At 44.0% G+C, this 20,912-nt stretch overlaps 2 protein-coding genes across 4 annotated transcripts in view; both read left to right on the top strand.

The window, feature by feature from the left end:
• CAPZA2 (capping actin protein of muscle Z-line subunit alpha 2) overlaps positions 1-3,836 on the top strand; it is a 69,822-nt gene extending 65,986 nt beyond the window's left edge. For both annotated transcript variants that reach the window (XM_077265014.1, XM_077265013.1), the window contains exons 9-10: positions 547-609; positions 2,993-3,836. In XM_077265014.1, the coding sequence (XP_077121129.1) occupies positions 547-609; positions 2,993-3,133 (204 nt within the window). In that variant the 3' untranslated portion in view covers positions 3,134-3,836. The remainder of the gene's footprint in view (positions 1-546; positions 610-2,992) is intronic.
• Positions 3,837-16,548: 12,712 nt separating this feature from the next.
• Positions 16,549-20,912, top strand: part of ST7 (suppression of tumorigenicity 7) — a 184,695-nt gene continuing 180,331 nt past the window's right edge. The window contains exon 1 of one of the 2 annotated variants that reach the window (XM_077265009.1): positions 16,549-16,794. In XM_077265009.1, the coding sequence (XP_077121124.1) occupies positions 16,644-16,794 (151 nt within the window). In that variant the 5' untranslated portion in view covers positions 16,549-16,643. The remainder of the gene's footprint in view (positions 16,795-20,912) is intronic. The other variant, XM_077265010.1, reaches the window with a different exon arrangement.

The raw sequence follows: 20,912 nt of genomic DNA, 5'->3' as shown, positions 1-20,912 counted from the left end.
GACGCTGACTGAGCTCCGGCCCTAACAGCAGAGCGGTGACGTCACCGCTGTTGCTTTCACTTTCAGTTTAGGGCCGGCGCTTTAGTGTCAGGAAGCAGAGGCTGGGGGACGCGCAGGTGAGTATGTACTGTTTGTTTTTTTAACTTTTACGCTGGTAACCAGGGTAAACATCGGGTTACTAAGCGCGGCCCTGCGCTTAGTAACCCGATGTTTACCCTGGTTACCAGTGTAAAATATCGCTGGTATCGTCGCTTTTGCTGTCAAACACGGCGATACACGGCGACCTAGCGACCAAATAAAGTGCAGACCTTCTAGCAGCGACCAGCAATTTCACAGCGGGATCCAGATCGCTGCTGCGTGTCAAATACAGCGATATCGCCATCCAGGTCGCTGCAACGTCACGGATTGCTGGCGATATCGCCTAGTGTGACGGTACCTTAAGTCTTATTATGTTTGCAGGGCGTTTCATTATCCCTCAGCCTGCTAAAGATGATGTGGGTTTTTTGTTTTGTTTTTAAGTCTTTGATATTTTTTCATTCTATTTAGAATGAAGTTCAAACAGCTAAGGAGTTCATTAAAATAATAGAGGATGCTGAAAATGAGTACCAGGTATGTCTTCAACATTTAAGAAATCTTGAATTGAATAATCATTATTTTATTTAATCTAGTCTAAAATAAAAGCAGTCTCTACAGCTTCATTACAGACCTATTCATCTCAATGGGGCTACAGAACAGACTTTGGGAACAGTCTGATCCGGCAATCATACTTTACCTAAACAGTGTGACATCTAGAACCTGGACCCTACTAGCAACCAAACTGTAGGATCAAGTGCTAGTACTCATACGAAAGAATGCATGATGGTCCTGATTCATCAAGACGGGTGTTCGTCACTCTGGTCTTGATGAAGAGGTGTTGTGGAGTTAGATGCTCCTGATTCATGGAGAGGTGCATGGCATAGCAAACGCCACCTTTCGTCCCCCCGCCGCAGCTCCACTCGTTATAATGCCAAAAGTCGCTTTGTTTAATGCAGTCGCTAGTTGTGCCAATATGTTGACTCTTTTAAAAGGTTTTTACAGCAAAATCCTGATGTGATCACTTTGATGAATTGGGCCTGATGTGTGTAGACTCATTTTCATTGTACTCAGAGGGCTGCAGTCATGCGGTTTTAAAATAATTACATGTAACCATTTAGTGTGGCATTCAGAACAGCATATGAGTTATTTTAGGTTTTTTTCCCCATTATACAGTTATATGAAAAAGTTTGGGCACCCCTATTAATCTTAAGCTTAATGTTTTATAAAAATAGTTTTTTTTGCAACAGCTATTTCAGTTTCATATATCTAATAACTTGTTGGACACAGTAATGTTTCTGCCTTGAAATGAGGTTTATTGTACTAACAGAAAATGTGCAATCTGCATTCAAACAAAATTTGGCAGGTGCATAAGTATGGGCACCTCACCAGAAAAGTGACATTAATGTTTAGTAGATCCTCCTTTTGCAAAAATAACAGCCTCTAGTCGCTTCCTGTAGCTTTTAATGAGATCCTGGATGAAGGTATTCTTGACCATTCCTCTTTACAAAACAATTCCAGTTCAGTTAAGATTGATGGTCGCCGAACATGGACAGCCCTCTTCAAATGATCCCACAGATGTTCAATGATATTCAGGTCTGGGGACTGGGATGGCCATTCCAGAACAGTGTAATTGTTCCTCTGCATGAATGCCTGAGTAGATTTGGAGCGGTGTTTTGGATCATTGTCTTGCTGAAAGATCCATCCCCTGCGTAACTTCAACTTTGTCACTGATTCATGAACATTATTGTCAAGAATCTGCTGATACTGAGAGGAATCTATGCGTCCCTCAACTTTAACAAGATTCCCGGTGCCGGCATTGGCCACACAGCCCCAAAGCATGATGGAACCTCCACCAAATTTTACTGTGGGTAGCAAGTGTTTTTCTTGGAATGCTGTGCTTTTTTTCCGCCATGCATAACGCCTTTTTGTATGACCAAACAACTCCATCTTGGTTTCATCAGTCCACAGGACCTTCTTCCAAAAAGAAATTGGCTTCTCCAAATCTGCTTTTGCATACCTCAGCCGACTGTTTGTGGCGTGCTTGCAGAAACGGCTTCTTTCGCATCACACTCCCATACAGCTTCTCCTTGTGCAAAGTGCGTTGTATAATTGACCGATGCACAGTGACACCATCTGCAGCAAGTTGATGCTGCAGCTCTCTGGAGGTGGTCTGAGGATTGTCCTTGACTGATCTCACCATTCTTCTTCTCTGCCTTTCTGATGTTTTCCTTGGCCTGCCACTTCTGGCCTTAACAAGAACTGTACCTGTGTTCTTCCATTTCCTTACTATGTTCCTCACAGTGGAAATTGACAGGTTAAATCTCTGAGACAGCTTTTTGTATCCTTCCCCTGAACAACTATGTTGAATACTCTTTGTTTTCAGATCATTTGTCAGCTGTTTTGAGGAGCCCATGATGCCACTCTTCAGAGGAGATTCAAACAGGAGAACAACTTGCAAGTGGCCACTTTAAGTAGCTTTTCTCATGATTGCATACACCTGGCTATGAAGTTCAAAGCTCAATGAGGTTACAAAACCCAAAAAAGTGCTTTAGTAAGTCAGTAAAAAGTAGGCAGGAGTATTTAAAACAAGAAAATGATAAGGGTGCCCATACTTATGCACCTGTCAAATTTTGTTTGAATGCAGATTGCACATTTTCTGTTAGTACAATAAACATCATTTCAAGGCAGAAACATTACTGTGTCCAACAGTTATTAGATCTATGAAACTGAAATAGCTGTTGCAAAAAAAAAACAATTTTTATAAAACATTAAGCTTAAGATTAATAGGGGTGCCCAAACGTTTTCATGTAACTGTATCACATGGCCAATTTATTATCTGCTCCCCCGCATGAGATCTCTGTATGCATCATATCAGACATTGAAATAACCCTAATATTTGTGTTACTTTTTTCTTTAGACTGCAATCAGTGAAAACTACCAGACCATGTCGGACACTACTTTCAAGGCCTTACGCCGGCAACTGCCAGTGACACGCACCAAGATTGACTGGAACAAGATTCTTAGTTACAAAATTGGCAAAGAGATGCAGAATGCCTAACGTGAACATTGCATGACTGGATGATTTTCGTGTCTGTGCATATAAATAAACATGGTTACAAAAGTATTTGGAACTGCCAACTCGCCTGGTCAGCATGGCCCTCTGCTATTAAATCACTGTAATTCCAATAATTCAGCTACAGCACAACATTTACCTTATTAGATTAATTTCCGTTTACATTTGGGGTTGGTATACGTGCTGTAATTAATGATTTCCAATATATCAAAATAAGAGAAAACAGCTAGCTAACGACATAAGGATAGTGTGCGAATATCTAGACTTGGTGCATTACTACTCATTGTGCCAGCTCTATAGCCAGGCTCTTCACGGTGGCTTTGCTATGTGAAGCGTTTCACCTGTGTGAATACTCCGTTGTACCTTTTTTTTATATTTTGCTAAATTGAACTAACCCCTATAAGGTAAATACTGTAAGATTAAAGCTGAGCGCTCCCGTTCCAGTATCGATAAATCGGCCATTGCTTACATTTATATAATGCTTTCTTCCCATGACAGCTACTCAAATTGGCTTGAAATTTGTCTGCCCTTAACTCTTATTTTATTACATAGCCGCCAATGTATTATAACAAGGCAAACTGTAATATATATAATCCTGTACTCATTATCATGTCTGTCAGTTTATTTTTCTGTTTCTGCACTTGAAATGTATTACAATTCAATGTGACATTAAAATGCAGATTTTCTATTTCTCTGTGTGCAAATCTCTTACGACAAATTCCTGAAAATGTAAGAACATCGCACCTTCACTGCCACTGAACACAAATTTAAGATGAGATCACTGCGGCCAAAACACCTCTCACCTGTCGCCAGCCGAAAAAATCGCTGGGGGGGATTTGGTCAGGAGGGTGGGGTTTCAGCTTCCAAACATTACCATTTTACCCCAGTGAGAGCTGTTGTACCGGATCATATCACGACCACACACATAACAGATAACATACTGTGCAGTCTGTTATTTTAATTCGATTATGGGTAATGTATCTCGCTGTCAGCCTATACAATGTGATGCTCAATAGCCCTCGGTACAACATTTTGCAGAAACAGACTATCTAGAAATATTTATTAAACTGTTAAGCATAACTTTATAAAATATAGAAATTGCCCCTTGTGCAGTTGTTACTGTTGGATGCTTGTTACGATTTCCCCCAGATGTTCGGTTGTGGTTTGCTTTTAATTCCCTCACAGAACCTTCACCTCGTCTCCAGCCCCGCTATCCCTCTCCTACTGCGAAGGTCAGTCGCTAACAACTTGCACACCAGAAGTGGCTTTCTCTTGCCAGTCTGGGCACACTAGATGTATACGCTGGAGTGAAATCAAAGAAACACCAGGGGGCGCTATAAATATAAGCAATATCCTCTTAGACACTAATACATATTACTTTATCTGCAATTAGTTTATTTTTCAGATCTTATGTATTCAGATATGGATCAACAATGTGCCCTCTAGTGGTGCTCTAACTGTAGATTATAAATATCCCAAAGTATTTGTAGAAGCAGTACTGTCACACTGCAGCATTTGCGTTCCTTTGGACGTAGGACAAGATCTTAATGGGGTCTGTCAATACATACTCTAAAACATTGAAATTACAACACGAAGGAAAAGTGGAAATCATGGGATCATTAGACATGATAATGATATACAAATAATAAAAAAAGGCAAATTATTCAAAACCTATTTATTCGGTTTCGAGTAGGAGTGCTGAAGTACACATACTCCTTGGCATAATGGTTGTCTGAGGATTGCTCTGCTACGCAGAATGCACTTGGGCATGCAAATCATCAAGACGCCCTGCTGACAGCATCCTCTGCAATCGCTGACCAATGACGTTCCTGATGTGCTCGATGGGAAACAAGTCCAGAGACACTGCAGACCTTGCTAACACGTCCAGGTACAGGCGTCCCACTGACCTCACTTCACTGCTATCATGGTACAGATCAAGACTGGAATGTAGGTTTATCCTCTTCAGCACGGAGTCAAGCTTATGTCTTGGATGCAGTGATAGAAGAAGCCTTGACGTGCGACTGTCACGCCAGTCCTACTCCTTGGCTTATGCTATGGGGTGGCATAATATGCAGTAGCCAGAGCCCTCTAGTCTTCATTCCAGATACACTAACAAGTTGGCGTTACATGGCTTTGGAACCAACGGTACAGTCATGTGTCCTAGGTGCGGTTTTCCTGCACAACACCAGGACTTGTGTTGCTTGTCTTACTGGGAACAGCCTGCATGGCCTAAACGGGCTACCATGACTGCAGGATCTCCAGATTTGTTCCCTTTTCAGCACATCTGAGATGACATGGTAATTGCAAAAGGAGCTGCCAGCAATGCATCTTGATGATTTGCATGCCCAAGTGCATACAATGAGGCAGAACATTACAGACAAATATTTATAGCCTGCCAAGCCGTGTATTTTTACATGAATACTCGATATTAAACAATTGGAGATATTTTAAACACTTTGCTTCCATTTTTTTCATCATTATTTTATCAATATTGGTGCTGAAATTTCAGTGGTGTGTGCCTGTGTGCGTGCTGTTTATAGCTTAATCGACTACACCAGTCCTCTGCGGTCTAATCCTTGTACTTCTGCAAAGTAATTTTCTCTGATGAAATCCCCCTCAGTCTGGGCCATCTGGAAGAATGATTAACAAGAGAAGAGTGGAACATGAGACCTGTGTCATGCCAACAGTAAAGCATTCTGAGATCATTCAAGTGCGAGGTTGTGCTTCATCCAAGAAAGTGGGCTCACTCACAATTTTGCCTAACACTGCCATGAATACAGAATTTTATCTAAACCTCTTCCAATAGCAACTTCTCCCAACAATCCATATCATGAAAACCAAACAAACAAAAAAAACACTCCAAAACGTCACTAGTACTTTGTTGCACCACCTCTGGCTTTTATAACAGCTTGCAGTCTCTGAGGCATGTACTTAATGAGTGTCAAACAGTACTCTTCATCAATCTGGCTCCAACTTTCACTGATTGCTGTTGCCAGTTCAGCTTTGCAGGTTGGAGCCTTGTCATGGACCATTTTCTTGAACTTCCACCAAAGATTTTCAATTGGATTGAGATCCGGACTATTTGCAGGCCATCACATTGACCTTATGCGTCTTTTTTCAAGGAATGTTTGCACAGTTTTTTGCTCTATGGCAGGATGCATTATCATCTTGAAAAATGATTTCATCATCCCCAAACATCCTTTCAACTGATGGGATAAGAAAAGTGTCCAAAATATCAACATAAACGTGTGCATGTATTGAAGATGTAATGACAGCCATCTCCCGAGTGCCTTTACCTGACATGCAGCCCCATCTCATCAGCAACTGGGGAAATTTGCATATTCTCTTCAGGCAGTCATCTTTGTAAATCTCATTGAAGCGGCACCAAACAAAAGTTCCAGCATCATCACCTTGCACAATGCAGGTTCGTGATTCATCACTGAATATGACTTTCATTCAGTCATCCACAGTCCACGATTGCTTTGCCTTAGCCCATTGTAACCTTATTTTTTTCTGTTTAGGTGTTAATGATGGCTTTCATTTAGCTTTTCTGTATGTAAATCCCATTTCCATTATGCAGTTTCTTACAGTTCGGTCACAGACGTTGACTGCAGTTTCCACCCATTCGTTCCTCATTTGTTTTGTTGTGCATTTCCTGTTTTGGAGACACATTGCTTTAAGTTTCCGGTCTTGATGCTTTGATGTCTTCCTTGGTCTACCAGTATGTTTGCCTTTAACAACCTTCCCATGTTAGGTTTCTTTCACACTTCCGTCGGTACGGGGCCGTCACAAAGCGTCGGCGCAACGTACCGACTGATAGTGGTGATTTTCTGCACAACGTGGGCAGCGGACGCAGTGTTTCAACGCGTCCGCTGCCCATAGTAAACTCCCACGGCGGAGGGGGTGTAGTTACGGCCGCGCATGCGCAGTTTAAAATGCAAGACATGACGTGCGAAAAAACGTTCCCTTGAACGTTTTTCGCTGCGACGGTCCGCCAAATACTGACGCATCCAGTGCACGATGGACGCGATGTGTGGCCATATGTCGCGATCCGTCGGCAATACAAGTCTATGGGGAAAAAAGCATCCTGCGGGCACATTTGCAGGATGCTTTGTTTTTCCAAAACTACGCATTGTGACGGATCTAAAAAGACGTAAGTGTGAAAGTAGCCTTATTTGTATTTTTTCCAGATTTTAGACACAGCTGACTGTGAACAACCAACATCTTTTGCAACATCGCGTGATGATTTACCCTCTTTTAAGAGTTTGATAATCCTCCCCTTTGTTTCAATTGACATCGCTCGTGTTGGAGCCATGATTCATGTCAGTCCACTTGGTGCAACAGCTCTCCAAGGTGTGATCACTCCTTTTTAGATGCAGACTAACGAGTAGATCTAATTTGATGCAGGTGTTATTTTTGGGTATACAAATTTACAGGGTGATTCCATAATTTTTTCCTCCAGAATTGATTGATTACATAATTTTTCCCCTATGCTTGGTTAAAAAAAGTAACCATTACTGACTACCACATTTTTTGTTCTTGATTTCTTTGTGTTTCTTAAAGCCAGAAAGTTGCCATTTGAAATTACTTTAGTTTTGTGCCATGTCTGTGATCTGCTTTTTTTCTACAAAATTAAACAACTGAATGAACATCCTCCAAGCCTGGTGATTCCATAATGTTTGCCAGGGGTTGTATTAGCAATGCCAGCTGCTGGCCTCTGTGCCTGCTAAAGATGTGGATGCTGTGCGACTTGGGAGTGAGGGAAGATGAGTTGAATTTTTTTTAACGCGTTAGAGAACAGCAGCAGAACAGGGACATATATACTAGGAAGGAACACAGGATGAGGTACATACATACCAAGAAGGAACCCAGGAGGGGGACATATATACAAGGAAGGTAGATATGTATACCAGTAAGGGGCCCAGGATGAGGGAATATATACCAGGAAGGGGCCCAGGATTGGGGACATATATAACAGGAAGGGGCCTAGGATGGGGGCATATATACCAGGCAGGTACCCAGGATAGGGGACATATCTCCTAGGAGGGGGCCCAAGATGGAGAATATAAATCCCAGGATGGGGGACATATATACCTGGAAGGGGCCCAGGATGGAGGACCTATATATACCAGGATGGGGACATATATCCCTTGAAGGGGCCCAGGATGGGGGACATTACTACATAATGGGGGGGGCAACATTATCCTTACAGGATTTAGGCTCGTGTTGAGATTACACCCTGAGAGGACTAAGGTGTTGCATAATGGTGCCATTGGACTAGGCATGCGTAATCTCAGGCGGTGTTTTGGGACCACATGTAAGTGGATCTTCCTACATGGGGGCTGCATATTGAAGGGTTGCCCAGAGAAGGGCTGCTCTACTTGTATGGGGGGGGTTGAACAGGGAATGGGGTGTTACGTGCATGGGATGTTACACGGGTGGAAAAGGGGGTGATATGCGTGGCGAAGTGTTAGGGTTACTTGTTGGTACATGCTGGGGGAGGGCTGCGTGGGGAAGGGGTAATGTTACTCAGGACTGTTTGCTTGTGGGCCGCGTGGTGAAGGGGGTGATGTTAATGTAGGAGTGGTTTTTTTTTCTCAACTAAAACATCAGCATTCAGGTTAAATTGCTTTGTTGGTATTTTGCGACAAATTAGTGGGTTTTGGCCACTCGGTCTCTAAAAGGTTTGCCATCACTGAGATAAGCGTATTTCATGTCAATCTATTGTTCAAAATGAATGGCACGCGAAAGCAGACAGACCAATCCCAGTGAACGGGGTGGCTCACATGAACGTTCTAACACGCAGACCGAGACCAATGGTCTGCATGTAAAAAAAAAATTGCACTCTGCTGAACTCTGTTCTGATTTTCAGATCAGACTTGCCTATTAGACTCAATGGGGGTGTTAAAAAAAAAAAAAAAAAGATTATTATGGTATAATATACGGAGGTAAAAAACAGATCTATGGATGAATATTTTACAAATGCTCATCTGAACTTTAGGATATTCCTTTAAGGTTACGTTAATAAAGAGGTTTTTTTAAGAATTTAGGAACCTGAAGCCTTTTTTGATGCTTTTAGAATATATTCTATGTACTTTTAATTGATTCAGTGGAGAAATGATTCAGTCATCATTTTTTCTCCAGTTTTATGTGGTAATTTGCTTTTTTTTAGGGGGCTTTAGCATTTGTGCCTTATTCTCTACAAAGATTTGCGACATCGTTTAAGTTGTCTTTCCTTTTTAAGCCTTTATTTTGCCTGGATGACTTTTCTCATTCAAACGTTGCATTTATTGGTGCATCTCCCTCAGTACGATCCCAAGATGAACATTTCTTGAGATTTTGATGTTGCAGAATTTCTGCATCTATTATTTAAATTAGGTTACTTGCCTTGTTTTATTGCGTTTTTTTAACATGTATTTTTATCGAGTTTTTGATGCTGCGATTTTTGTCTCATGTTGGTGTGTCATTTCTTAACCCCTTTCTGACATTGGACGTAATGTACGCCCATGTCGGACTCCCTCCCTTCCTTTGATGTGGGCTCCGGCGCTGAGCCAACATCTTTCCCGGCACATTTTAGCTGTTTTGAACAGCTGTCATGTGCCTCTAACAGCCGTGGGTGGAATTGTGATCCACCCACGGCTGTTAACCCATTAAATGCCACTGTCAATCTCTGACAGCGGCAATTAACTCGCACTTCTGGGAAGCGCACCAGAAATCCCACATATCGGTGACTCCATGAACTTGTAATGACCTGGAGCATAATGGCAGGTCAGTTTTAGCATTTAGTGAACACTTTTTTTGCAATTTCACCGCACTTTGATTTTTTTCCCATTTTTCCAGTACACATATGTTAAAATCAATCGTGTCATTCAAAAGTACAACTTGTCCCGCAAAAAAACAAGCCATCACATGGCCATTTTGACCAAAAAATAAAAAGTTATGGCTCTGGGACGAAGGGGAGCGAAAAAGGAAAATGGCCCATTTCATGTAAGTCTAGGAGAGACTCGTTCTGGCTCTCTTAGACCTGCATTGAGAGCTAGTTTCTGACTTCCGGCCACTCAGAAGCTGCGCTCATAAGATGGCGTCACTGTCTCCTGGCGCCTTCGTACAGACTGAACATGAAGAGGAAGTCATAGATCACATTCAGCCTCGGCTTCCTCTTCATGTTCAATCTGTACAAAGGCAAAAGTGGTGCCAATGCTGATTGGGCACCAGATACCACGTGTCATTCTGCCACACCAGAGCTCTGGAACTGCGAGTGCTGACACTGCTTTAGTTCAAGAAGGGGTTGCCTTAGTAGTGGATGACAAGGCCAAATTCTTGAAATCTGACTTGTGTCACTTTATGTGGTAATAACTCTGGAATGCTCCAATGGATCCCAGTGATTCTGAGATTGTTTTTTTCGTGACATACTTCATGATAGGCCGGTGTCACACTTGCAACTGCAATGCGAGAAACTCGCGAGAGTCTCTCGCCTCAATACCCAGCACTGCCGTTGGCACTCGGGACTGGAGTGTGCGGCTGCATGTATTTCTATGCAGCTGAACGCTTTGGTCCGAACCGCCTGTGGCAGTGCCGGGTGTTGAGGCGAGAGACTCACGCATTGCAGTTGCAAGTGTGACACCGGCCATAGTGGTAAAATTTGTTTGATATGACTTGCGCTTATTTGTAAAAGTATTGCAACTTTGGTGAAAATTTAGAAAAGAAAAAAAAAGCAGTTTTCAAACTTTCTATCCTTAAACCAGTTAGTCATGCTGTACAAAATTATTAATAAAGGCTCAAAATGGAGGGGGCATTTGGTTGTGGGAGCACAGAATTTGCTGAATTTCTTTGGCGCGAGAGGAGCCATTTCGCTTTTTCAGAGCCTTTGTGCTACCAGTAACGTGGAAGATGATGGACCTGAGTGGGCACTTGCTTTTTTTGTGGATCGAGTGGAAGCTTTTATCTGGCGCTCTACGCTGACCAGTTATATCGGGCTTACCTTTAAATCTCTGAGTGACGTAATTCAGATGAAACCCCCGAGGGAGGCACTCACTATAAAGAGGCAGCAGTTATTCTGGATTCCATCTGGCCTCTGTTCAACAGTGCACACCTTAAAATACGGGCACCTCCGGGTCATAGGCCAGACAGCATCCTCAGTGCCTTCAACTGCATCATTATAGGGAATCTTCCACCAGAGGTTCCGTCTAAATCACGTATTCCAGAGATTTACACGTAAACACCAGTGTAAACGCTCAGCGTAGTGCACAGGATAAATATGTGCCGAGCCTTATTGCAATCTTTAAAAGGCAGAATGAAAAAATGAACAGAAGGTGAAGACTTGGCTTTATTTTTTATGGCGTTCCTCATGCGGTATAAGTGATTAGACGATTTTGGTACCAGTAAAAACATCAACGTGTCCCGCAAAAAAAGTCATCTAATCACTTAAAACAGATGAGAAACAACATAAAAAGCAAAATCAATTCTTCACCTGCTGTTGATTTGTTCATTCTGCCTCGCACAGTCCGCAGTAAGGCTTGGCTTGTATTTATCCTGTGCCTACGTTGAGCGATTGCACATAAATAAATATATATATATATATATATATATATATATATATATATATATATATATATATATATATATATTACACATACACAGTGCAGACTAAAAGTTTGGACACATCTCATTTAAAGATTTTTCAGGACTATGAAAATTGTACATTCACACTGGAGGCATCAAAACTATGAATTAACACATGTGGAATTATATACTTACCAAAAAAGTGTGAAACAACTGAAAATATCTTATATTCTAGGTTTTTCAAAGTAGCCACCTTTTGCTTTGATGACTGCTTTGCACACTCTTGGCATTCTCTTGATGAGCTTCAAGAGGTAGTCACCGAAAATGGTTTTCACTTCACAGGTGTGCCCTGTCAGGTTTAATAAGTGGGATTTCTAGCCTTATAAATGGGGTTGGGACCATCAGTTGTGTTGTGCAGAAGTCTGGTGGATACACAGCTGATAGTCCTACTGAATAGACTGTTAGCTGCTTTTTTCTTGCCATAATACAAATTCTAAGTAAAGAAAAACGAGTGGCCGTCATTACTTTAAGAAATGAACGTCAGTCAGACCGAAAAATTGGGAAAACTTTGAAAGTGTTGCCAAGTGCAGAGGCAAAAACCATCAAGCGCTACAAAGAAACTGGCTCACATGAGGACCGCCCCAGGAAAGGAAGACCAAGAGTCACCTCTGCTTCTGAGGATAAGTTTATCCGAGTCACCAGCCTCATAAATTGCAGGTTAACAGCAGCTCAGATTACAGACCAGGTCAATGCCACACAGATTTCTAGCAGCAGACACATCTCTACAACTGTTAAGAGGAGACTTTGTGCAGCAGGCCTTCATGGTAAAATAGCTGCTAGGAAACCACTGCTAAGGACGGGAAACAAGCAGAAGAGACTTGTTTGGGCTAAAGAACACAAGGAATGGACATTAGACCAGTGGAAATGTGTGCTTTGGCCTGATGAGTCCAAATTTGAGATCTTTGGTTCCAACTACCGTGTCTTTGTGCGATGCAGAAAAGGTGAACGGATGGACTCTACATGCCTGGTTCCCACCGTGAAGCATGGAGGAGGAGGTGTGATGGTGTGGGGGTGCTTTGCTGGTGACACTGTTGGGCATTTATTCAAAATTGAAGGCATACTGAACCAGCATGGCTACCACAGCATCTTGCAGCGGCATGCTATTCCATCCGGTTTGCGTTTAGTTGGACCATCATTTATTTTTCAACAGGACAATGACCCCAAACACACCTCCAGGCTGTGTAAGGGCTATTTGACCAAGAAGGAGAGTGATGGGGTGCTACGCCAGATGATCTGGCCTCCACAGTCACCAGACCTGAACCCAATCGAGATGGTTCGGGGTGAGCTGGACTGTAGAGTGAAGGCAAAAGGGCCAACAAGTGCTAAGCATCTCTGGGAACGCCTTCAAGATTGTTGGAAGACCATTCCCATAATGAACGTGGCCTAAATGTAACAGCCCCGGTCATGCTGTGGATGGCATGTGCCCGCTGCCTCCCCACACTGTACACTGTATCGTGTGGTATAGTGTGACGTGGGAACACTTTGCCATGACATACATGTATAGCAGGTATTCAGGAGATTAAGGTAAAGAAAAGTTTTAAACAATTCTGCAGTAAAAGAAAAAAACTTTACAAAAAAGGTGTGTTTCCTAAAGTGGTTTCTGCTGCAATATAAGAGGAGTTTTTTTTTAGACTTTTTTTTTTCAATGGGGTTTCTCTGAAAATAATCCACTTAAAAAAACACTTGAAAGACTTTTCCTATAGTAACACCACCTTGCTGTTCATATATTCAGTCTTTTAAGTATTTTTCTTCCACTTCAAGTTTTGAAAAAACGAAAGAGAACACTCCGAACCAGCACTGTCCAATCAAATGGCTGCAAAACATGCTTCAGAAAAAAAACCTCGACTTTAAAAGGGGTTGTCCACTGACCACGAGGCTATGTGCACACGCTGCGGATTTTGTTGCGGATTCGCAGCAGATTTCCATGAGTTTACAGTACCATGTAAACCTTTGGAAAACAAAATTCGCAGTGCACATGCTGCGGAAAAAACGCACAGAAATGTAGCATTGTTTATTCTGCAGCATGTCAATTCTTTGTGCGGATTCTGCAGCAGTTTACACCTGCTCCATAATAGGAATCCGCAGGTGGAATCCGCAAAAAGAATTGCGGTAATTCCACAGGAAATCTGCAGTGCAGTTTGCCTGCGGATTTACCAAAAATCAGTCCAGAAAAATCGGCAGAGTAATCCGCAGCATGTGCACATAGCCTGAAGAGAAAGTAACTGCAGCTCTGGCTTCCTCGTCACACAAATCCAGACAGTGACTCCAGCCCTGATTGGGCGCCGACGTCACATGTCACAACACTGCACCACAGCCCCGGGGAGAGTGAGTGTGGACACTGCGGAACAGAGGCGGCACAGGATGGGAGTATAGGCTTTATTATTTTATTGGGGCCAAACATCCTACAGGTCCTTCTCAAAAAAATAGCATATAGTGTTAAATTTCATTATTTACCATAATGTTATGATTACAATTAAACTTTCATATATTATAGATTCATTATCCACCAACTGAAATTTGTCAGGTCTTTTATTGTTTTAATACTGATGATTTTGGCATACAACTCCTGATAACCCAAAAAACCTGTCTCAATAAATTAGCATATCAAGAAAAGGTTCTCTAAACGACCTATTACCCTAATCTTCTGAATCAACTAATTAACTCTAAACACATGCAAAAGATACCTGAGGCTTTTAAAAACTCCCTGCCTGGTTCATTACTCAAAACCCCCATCATGGGTAAGACTAGCGACCTGACAGATGTCAAGAAGGCCATCATTGACACCCTCAAGCAAGAGGGTAAGACCCAGAAAGAAATTTCTCAACAAATAGGCTGTTCCCAGAGTGCTGTATCAAGGCACCTCAATGGTAAGTCTGTTGGAAGGAAACAATGTGGCAGAAAACGCTGTACAACGAGAAGAGGTGACCGGACCCTGAGGAAGATTGCTGAGGAAGCAGTGGACTGAGTCTGGTGTGGAAACATCCAGAGCCACCGTGCACAGGCGTGTGCAGGAAATGGGCTACAGGTGCCGCATTCCCCAGGTAAAGCCACTTTTGAACCATAAACAGCGGCAGAAGCGCCTGACCTGGGCTACAGAGAAGCAGCACTGGACTGTTGCTAAGTGGTCCCAAGTACTTTTTTCTGATGAAAGCAAATTTTGCATGTCATTCGGAAATCAAGGTGCCAGAGTCTGGAGGAAGACTGGGGAGAAGGAAATGCCAAAATGCCTGAAGTCCAGTGTCAAGTACCCACAGTCAGTGATGGTGTGCGGTGCCATGTCAGCTGCTGGTGTTGGTCCACTGTGTTTCATCAAGGGCAGGGTCAATGCAGCTAGCTATCAGGAGATTTTGGAGCACTTCATGCTTCCATCGGCTGAAATGCTTTATGGAGATGAAGATTTCATTTTTCAGCACGACCTGGCACCTGCTCACAGTGCCAAAACCACTGGTAAATGGTTTACTGACCATGGTATTACTGTGCTCAATTGGCCTGCCAACTCTCCTGACCTGAACCCCATAGAGAATCTGTGGGATATTGTGAAGAGAAAGTTGAGAGACGCAAGACCCAACACTCTGGATGAGCTTAAGGCCGCTGTTGAAGCATCCTGGGCCTCCATAACATCTCAGCAGTGTCACAGGCTGATTGCCTCCATGCCACGCCGCATTGAAGCAGTCATTTCTGCCAAAGGATTCCCGACCAAGTATTGAGTGCATAACTGAACATTATTATTTGATGGTTTTTTTGTTTGTTATTAAAAAACACTTTTTTTTGATTGGACGGGTGAAATATGCTAATTTATTGAGACAGGTTTTTTGGGTTATCAGGAGTTGTATGCCAAAATCATCAGTATTAAAACAATAAAAGACCTGACAAATTTCAGTTGGTGGATAATGAATCTATAATATATGAAAGTTTAATTGTAATCATTACATTATGGTAAATAATGAAATTTAACACTATATGCTAATTTTTTGAGAAGGACCTGTAGTTTAGGAAGGGGTTGTCCTAATAGTGGACGACCCCATTAAAAACTCCTAAATACACTCCCTAAAGGAGCGTTTCGTGAAGCGGTTTCCACATCTTACTCGGGTACCTGAAGACCCCCGCTACAGAGAACGGCCCCCTGTAAGGTGCTCAGTCACCCCTGGCTCTGCACACCGTCAGCTTTCCAGCTTCTTTAGGGTATGTGCACACGTTGCGGATTCGTGTGAGAATTTTTGGCGCAGATTCTGAAAAATCTGCAGGTAAAATGCCCTGCGCTTTACCTACGGATTTACCCCGGTTTTTGTGCAGATTCCTATTGAGGAGCAGGTGTAAAACACTGCGGAATCCACACAAAGAATTGACATGCTGTGGAAAATAATCCGCAGCATGTGCACTGCGGATATTGTTTTCCATAGGTTTACATGGTACTGTACACGGCATGGAGAACGGCTGCAGATCCGCTGCCATATCCGCCACGTGTGCACATAGCCTCAAACCTCTGGAGGCTCGGAAAGCCGTGAAGACGCTACGTGGCCGCGCCATTCTTCTCTAATGTATGGCTAATGGAAACAAACGCCTCAAAATAGGCGCTACAGAAAACCCACCGCCCGGTCCCCCGCATCAAGCCGTGGCACAGACCACACATTTGTTGCTTTGGGGGAGTAGTCGCAGCTGGACATGACAGTTTACAAAGAGAAGAGTACAAAAAAATCTTTATAAAAAAAATCCACCCCAAAAAGTGTGTGAGAGAGGAGCAGTGTAATAGTGGCGGCTGCAGGGCCGCCCGCCGCCTGTGTGGTAACCAGTGACGGGGGCGGAGGCCCTGCTGCAGGGATTGGCTGCACCGAGGGCCGCACACACAGCTCCGCCGCCGCTCACACAATAAAATATGGCTGAAGCGGGGACAGGCTTCCTGGAGCAGCTCAAGTCCTGCGTGCTGTGGTCGTGGACCTATCTGTGGACAGTGTGGTTCTTCTTCATGCTCTTCCTCGTCTACATCCTGAGGGTCCCGCTGAAGATCAATGACAATCTGAGCACAGGTAGGAGGAGGGGGCACTGCCACGTTCTCGGCACGGGGGAGGGACGGAGGGGAAACTTTCCCGGTGGAGTCCCTGGCACGGCGGCGGCGGTGTGTGCTGGACTGGCTGCCCGCAGCACCGGCACCACTGGGCACCGCCGACACTTTTCACCGATATTCTGTTGTTTTCTTCTGGACTTCTGAATGGATGGCTGCGGGGATCCTGCTGGGTCCTAGCGCCCGGGGACACTTGTGTGGTGTAGCGCTCTGCCGTGACGTCACGGGCGTGTAATATTCTCGTCACTCGTGGAAGCTTCTCCTGATGGACACCAGTGATTTCATGCTTCATGTTCTTCTCTCCTCCTCTATAGCAGATGGAGTAGTGACAGATGGCACAGCCGTGCCCCTTCACAGGGCATATCCAGGGATAGGACCCTATGGTGGGGGTCACCTCCAGGGTGGGCGCAGGTCTCGGAATCTCCTCACTTTTAGATTCCTATGGCAATGTTGTAGGTATTCTATCCCTGGCGCATTGCTAGCCCCTGTGTGATGCCAGTACCCCGAGGGCCGCAGACTGACTAACACCTACGTTTTTGGAATAGTTGGCCCTTTCTGGAAGTTTTTATTCTTGACCACTAAATATGTTATGTTGGCTACTAAAGTGCTTTACATCATGGCATATTTTGTCCAGATAAGTTTCTCATGAGTTTCCATAATAATGGGCCTCATAGTGCGGGGCATATGGAGAGCGGTACATGCTGCCAGTCTTCAACTCTAGGGTCCGTTACTGACAAATTGCCTCAGTGAGCGCTCCTGCGGGGGCTTGTCTTCCTCCCTGCAGTTAGCGCTCCCCCGCGGGGGCTTGTCTTCCTCCCTGCAGTTAGCGCTCCCGCAGGGGCTTGTCTTCCTCCCTGCAGTTAGCGCTCCCCCGCGGGGGCTTGTGTTCCTCGCTGCAGTTAGCGCTCTCACGGGGGCTTGTCTTCCTCCCTGCAGTTAGCGTTCCCGCTGGGGCTTGTCTTCCTCCCTGCAGTTAGCGTTCCTGCTGGGGCTTGTCTTCCTCCCTGCAGTTAGCGCTCCCTCAGGGGCTTGTCTTCCTCCCTGCAGTTAGCGCTCCCACTGGGGCTTGTCTTCCTCCCTGCAGTTAGCGCTCCCTCAGGGGCTTGTCTTCCTCCCTGCAGTTAGCGCTCCCTCAGGGGCTTGTCTTCCTCCCTGCAGTTAGCGCTCCCTCAGGGGCTTGTCTTCCTCCCTGCAGTTAGCGCTCCCTCAGGGGCTTGTCTTCCTCCCTGCAGTTAGCGCTCCCTCAGGGGCTTGTCTTCCTCCCTGCAGTTAGCGCTCCCTCAGGGGCTTGTCTTCCTCCCTGCAGTTAGCGCTCCCTCAGGGGCTTGTGTTCCTCCCTGCAGTTAGCGTTCCCGCTGGGGCTTGTCTTCCTCCCTGCAGTTAGCGCTCCCGCAGGGGCTTGTCTTCCTCCCTGCAGTTAGCGCTCCCGCTGGGGCTTGTGTTCCTCACTGCAGTTAGCGCTCCCGAGGAGGCTTGTCTTGCACACCTAATTGCAAGATAATTTTACAGTACAGTTTCTCTGATTTAAACCTACAAAGACCCCAACATAGACAAGTGGTGTGAATTGGCTAACCAGGCTGTATACTTGTCTCCGTCACTCCCATTGACTTTGAGTGTAACAGCACTGCACATGCTCGACCAAAACTTCATTCAAAATCTCACTATGGTCGTGCTTTAATGAGGTACCACCAGCTCAATTATTTGTGAGGCCCCTGCATTCAGATATTAATCACCTGTTGTGTGGATAGGACAAGTATGATTAAATGGTCAAGTTCTCAATGCCTGCTTTAAGGTATGTTCACATGCTGAGGTGTTTTTTTTTTTTTTTTGTTTTTTTTTTCTTCTTCTTTGCCTGAATTTGAGATCTGCAGCATGTCCATTCTTTCAGCGTCTTTGCAGCATTTTTTTCACCCATAGAAAGCAATAAAACCCACAGCAAGCTGGTTTGCCTGCATTAATGGTGAATAAAACTAACTTTATTAAACATGTACTGTGGACAAAAAGTGCGTAATCTGCATTTAAAAATAAAGCTAAAAAAAGTGCTGCTTGTGAATGTCGCCATAAGCCTGACTGTATTCAGTGAAGATGTTCTTGCATCTGTCAATGAAGAGTGTTTGGATTTTGTAAAGACAGTATCTTAGCAAGTGGCTAATGGCCAAATTGGCTGCATGTTTCCAGCTTCTTCCCGCTGGTGAGTCCCCATAAGTATACCCATGCAGGTAGCAGTCTGACCCGCACAAGCATTCTTGGCGCAGTTTCTCATGGTTTTACACAGCGGTTTTGGATGCATACTGAAACCTTGTGTAGACCACATAGTCAAAACCACACCACAGATATGCTGCAATTCTCAAGACTCCTTTGTAGCCACACTGCCCAACCTGCTATGTGTAGGCACCCTTAATTTTCATTAAGATGGGCCAGGGTGGTATTCACAGGGTGCAAAGGTCTTAAAAGAGTACCGTATTTGTCGTTTTGATGTTTTTCATTAATCAAGTGAAAATAAGAAACTTTGTAATATTTCATCAGAGAAATCCACTTCTTTCTCCACTAAGAGTGATCGATCATTCATTCATTTATTTATTTATTCATTCATTCATTCATATTCAGTGAAGACATGGCTGTTACTGCTGATGGGACTGTATACAGATAGGATCCCTGCTATATAGGAGATGGCTGTTACTGCAGATGGGACTGTATACAGATAGGAGCCCTGCTATATAGGAGATGGCTGTTACTGCTGATGGGACTGTATACAGATAGGAGCCCTGCTATATAGGAGATGGCTGTTACTGCTGATGGGACTGTATACAGATAGGAGCCCTGCTATATAGGAGATGGCTGTTACTGCTGATGGGACTGTATACAGATAGGAGCCCTGCTATATAGGAGATGGCTGTTACTGCTGATGGGACTGTATACAGATAGGAGCCCTGCTATATAGGAGATGGCTGTTACTGCTGATGGGACTGTATACAGATAGGAGCCCTGCTATATAGGAGATGGCTGTTACTGCTGATGGGACTGTATACAGATAGGAGCCCTGCTATATAGGAGATGGCTGTTACTGCTGATGGGACTGTATACAGATAGGAGCCCTGCTATATAGGAGATGGCTGTTACTGCTGATGGGACTGTATACAGATAGGAGCCCTGCTATATAGGAGATGGGACTGTATACAGATAGGAGCCCTGCTATATAGGAGATGGCTGTTACTGCTGATGGGACTGTATACAGATAGGAGCCCTGCTATATAGGAGATGGCTGTTACTGCTGATGGGACTGTATACAGATAGGAGCCCTGCTATATAGGAGATGGCTGTTACTGCTGATGGGACTGTATACAGATAGGAGCCCTGCTATATAGGAGATGGGACTGTATACAGATAGGAGCCCTGCTATATAGGAGATGGCTGTTACTGCTGATGGGACTGTATACAGATAGGAGCCCTGCTATATAGGAGATGGCTGTTACTGCTGATGGGACTGTATACAGATAGGAGCCCTGCTATATAGGAGATGGGACTGTAAACAGATAGCAACTCATCTCCAATGTAGCAGGGCTCCTATCTATCTCAGTAATGTAACAATGTATCTTCACTGAATAGATTTTATCTATGAATTGAGAAAGAAAGCTCAGTACTCGATGAGAAAGTAGCATATTTCTCCGATAAGATACATTACAACGTTGATTATCTCCATGTGTACGATTGAATTTTGAAATAACAATTAAAATGACTGTTGCTCTTAAAACATGTGTGGGCTCTGTGTCCTGCAGAGCCAAAGAAGCATGTGATTGATTGCCAAATCTAAAATGGTTTTCCCCTTAGGGTATGTGCCTACGATCGGGAATTGCTGTTGGGTTGACACTGTAGTTATGCAGCATCAAACCTGCAGCGGCCAGATGTTACAACATAGTGGAAGAGGTTTCTAAAAATCCCATGCCCACTACGCATCCACAGATGCCTGCAGATCACCCGTGGAGACGGACATGCGGCGCGTCTTTCCAGACCGCAGCATCTTAATTACTCTTGCAGAGAAATTTGTACGGTTCAGTGAACACATGCGGATTAACCTGCATTGAA

This window comes from Ranitomeya variabilis, chromosome 5, assembly GCF_051348905.1.
Source record: "Ranitomeya variabilis isolate aRanVar5 chromosome 5, aRanVar5.hap1, whole genome shotgun sequence".
In the NCBI taxonomy this organism is placed as follows: Eukaryota; Metazoa; Chordata; class Amphibia; order Anura; family Dendrobatidae; genus Ranitomeya; species Ranitomeya variabilis.
Note: the sequence above shows the minus strand (reverse complement) of the source record. Positions and strands in the feature narration are given on the sequence as shown.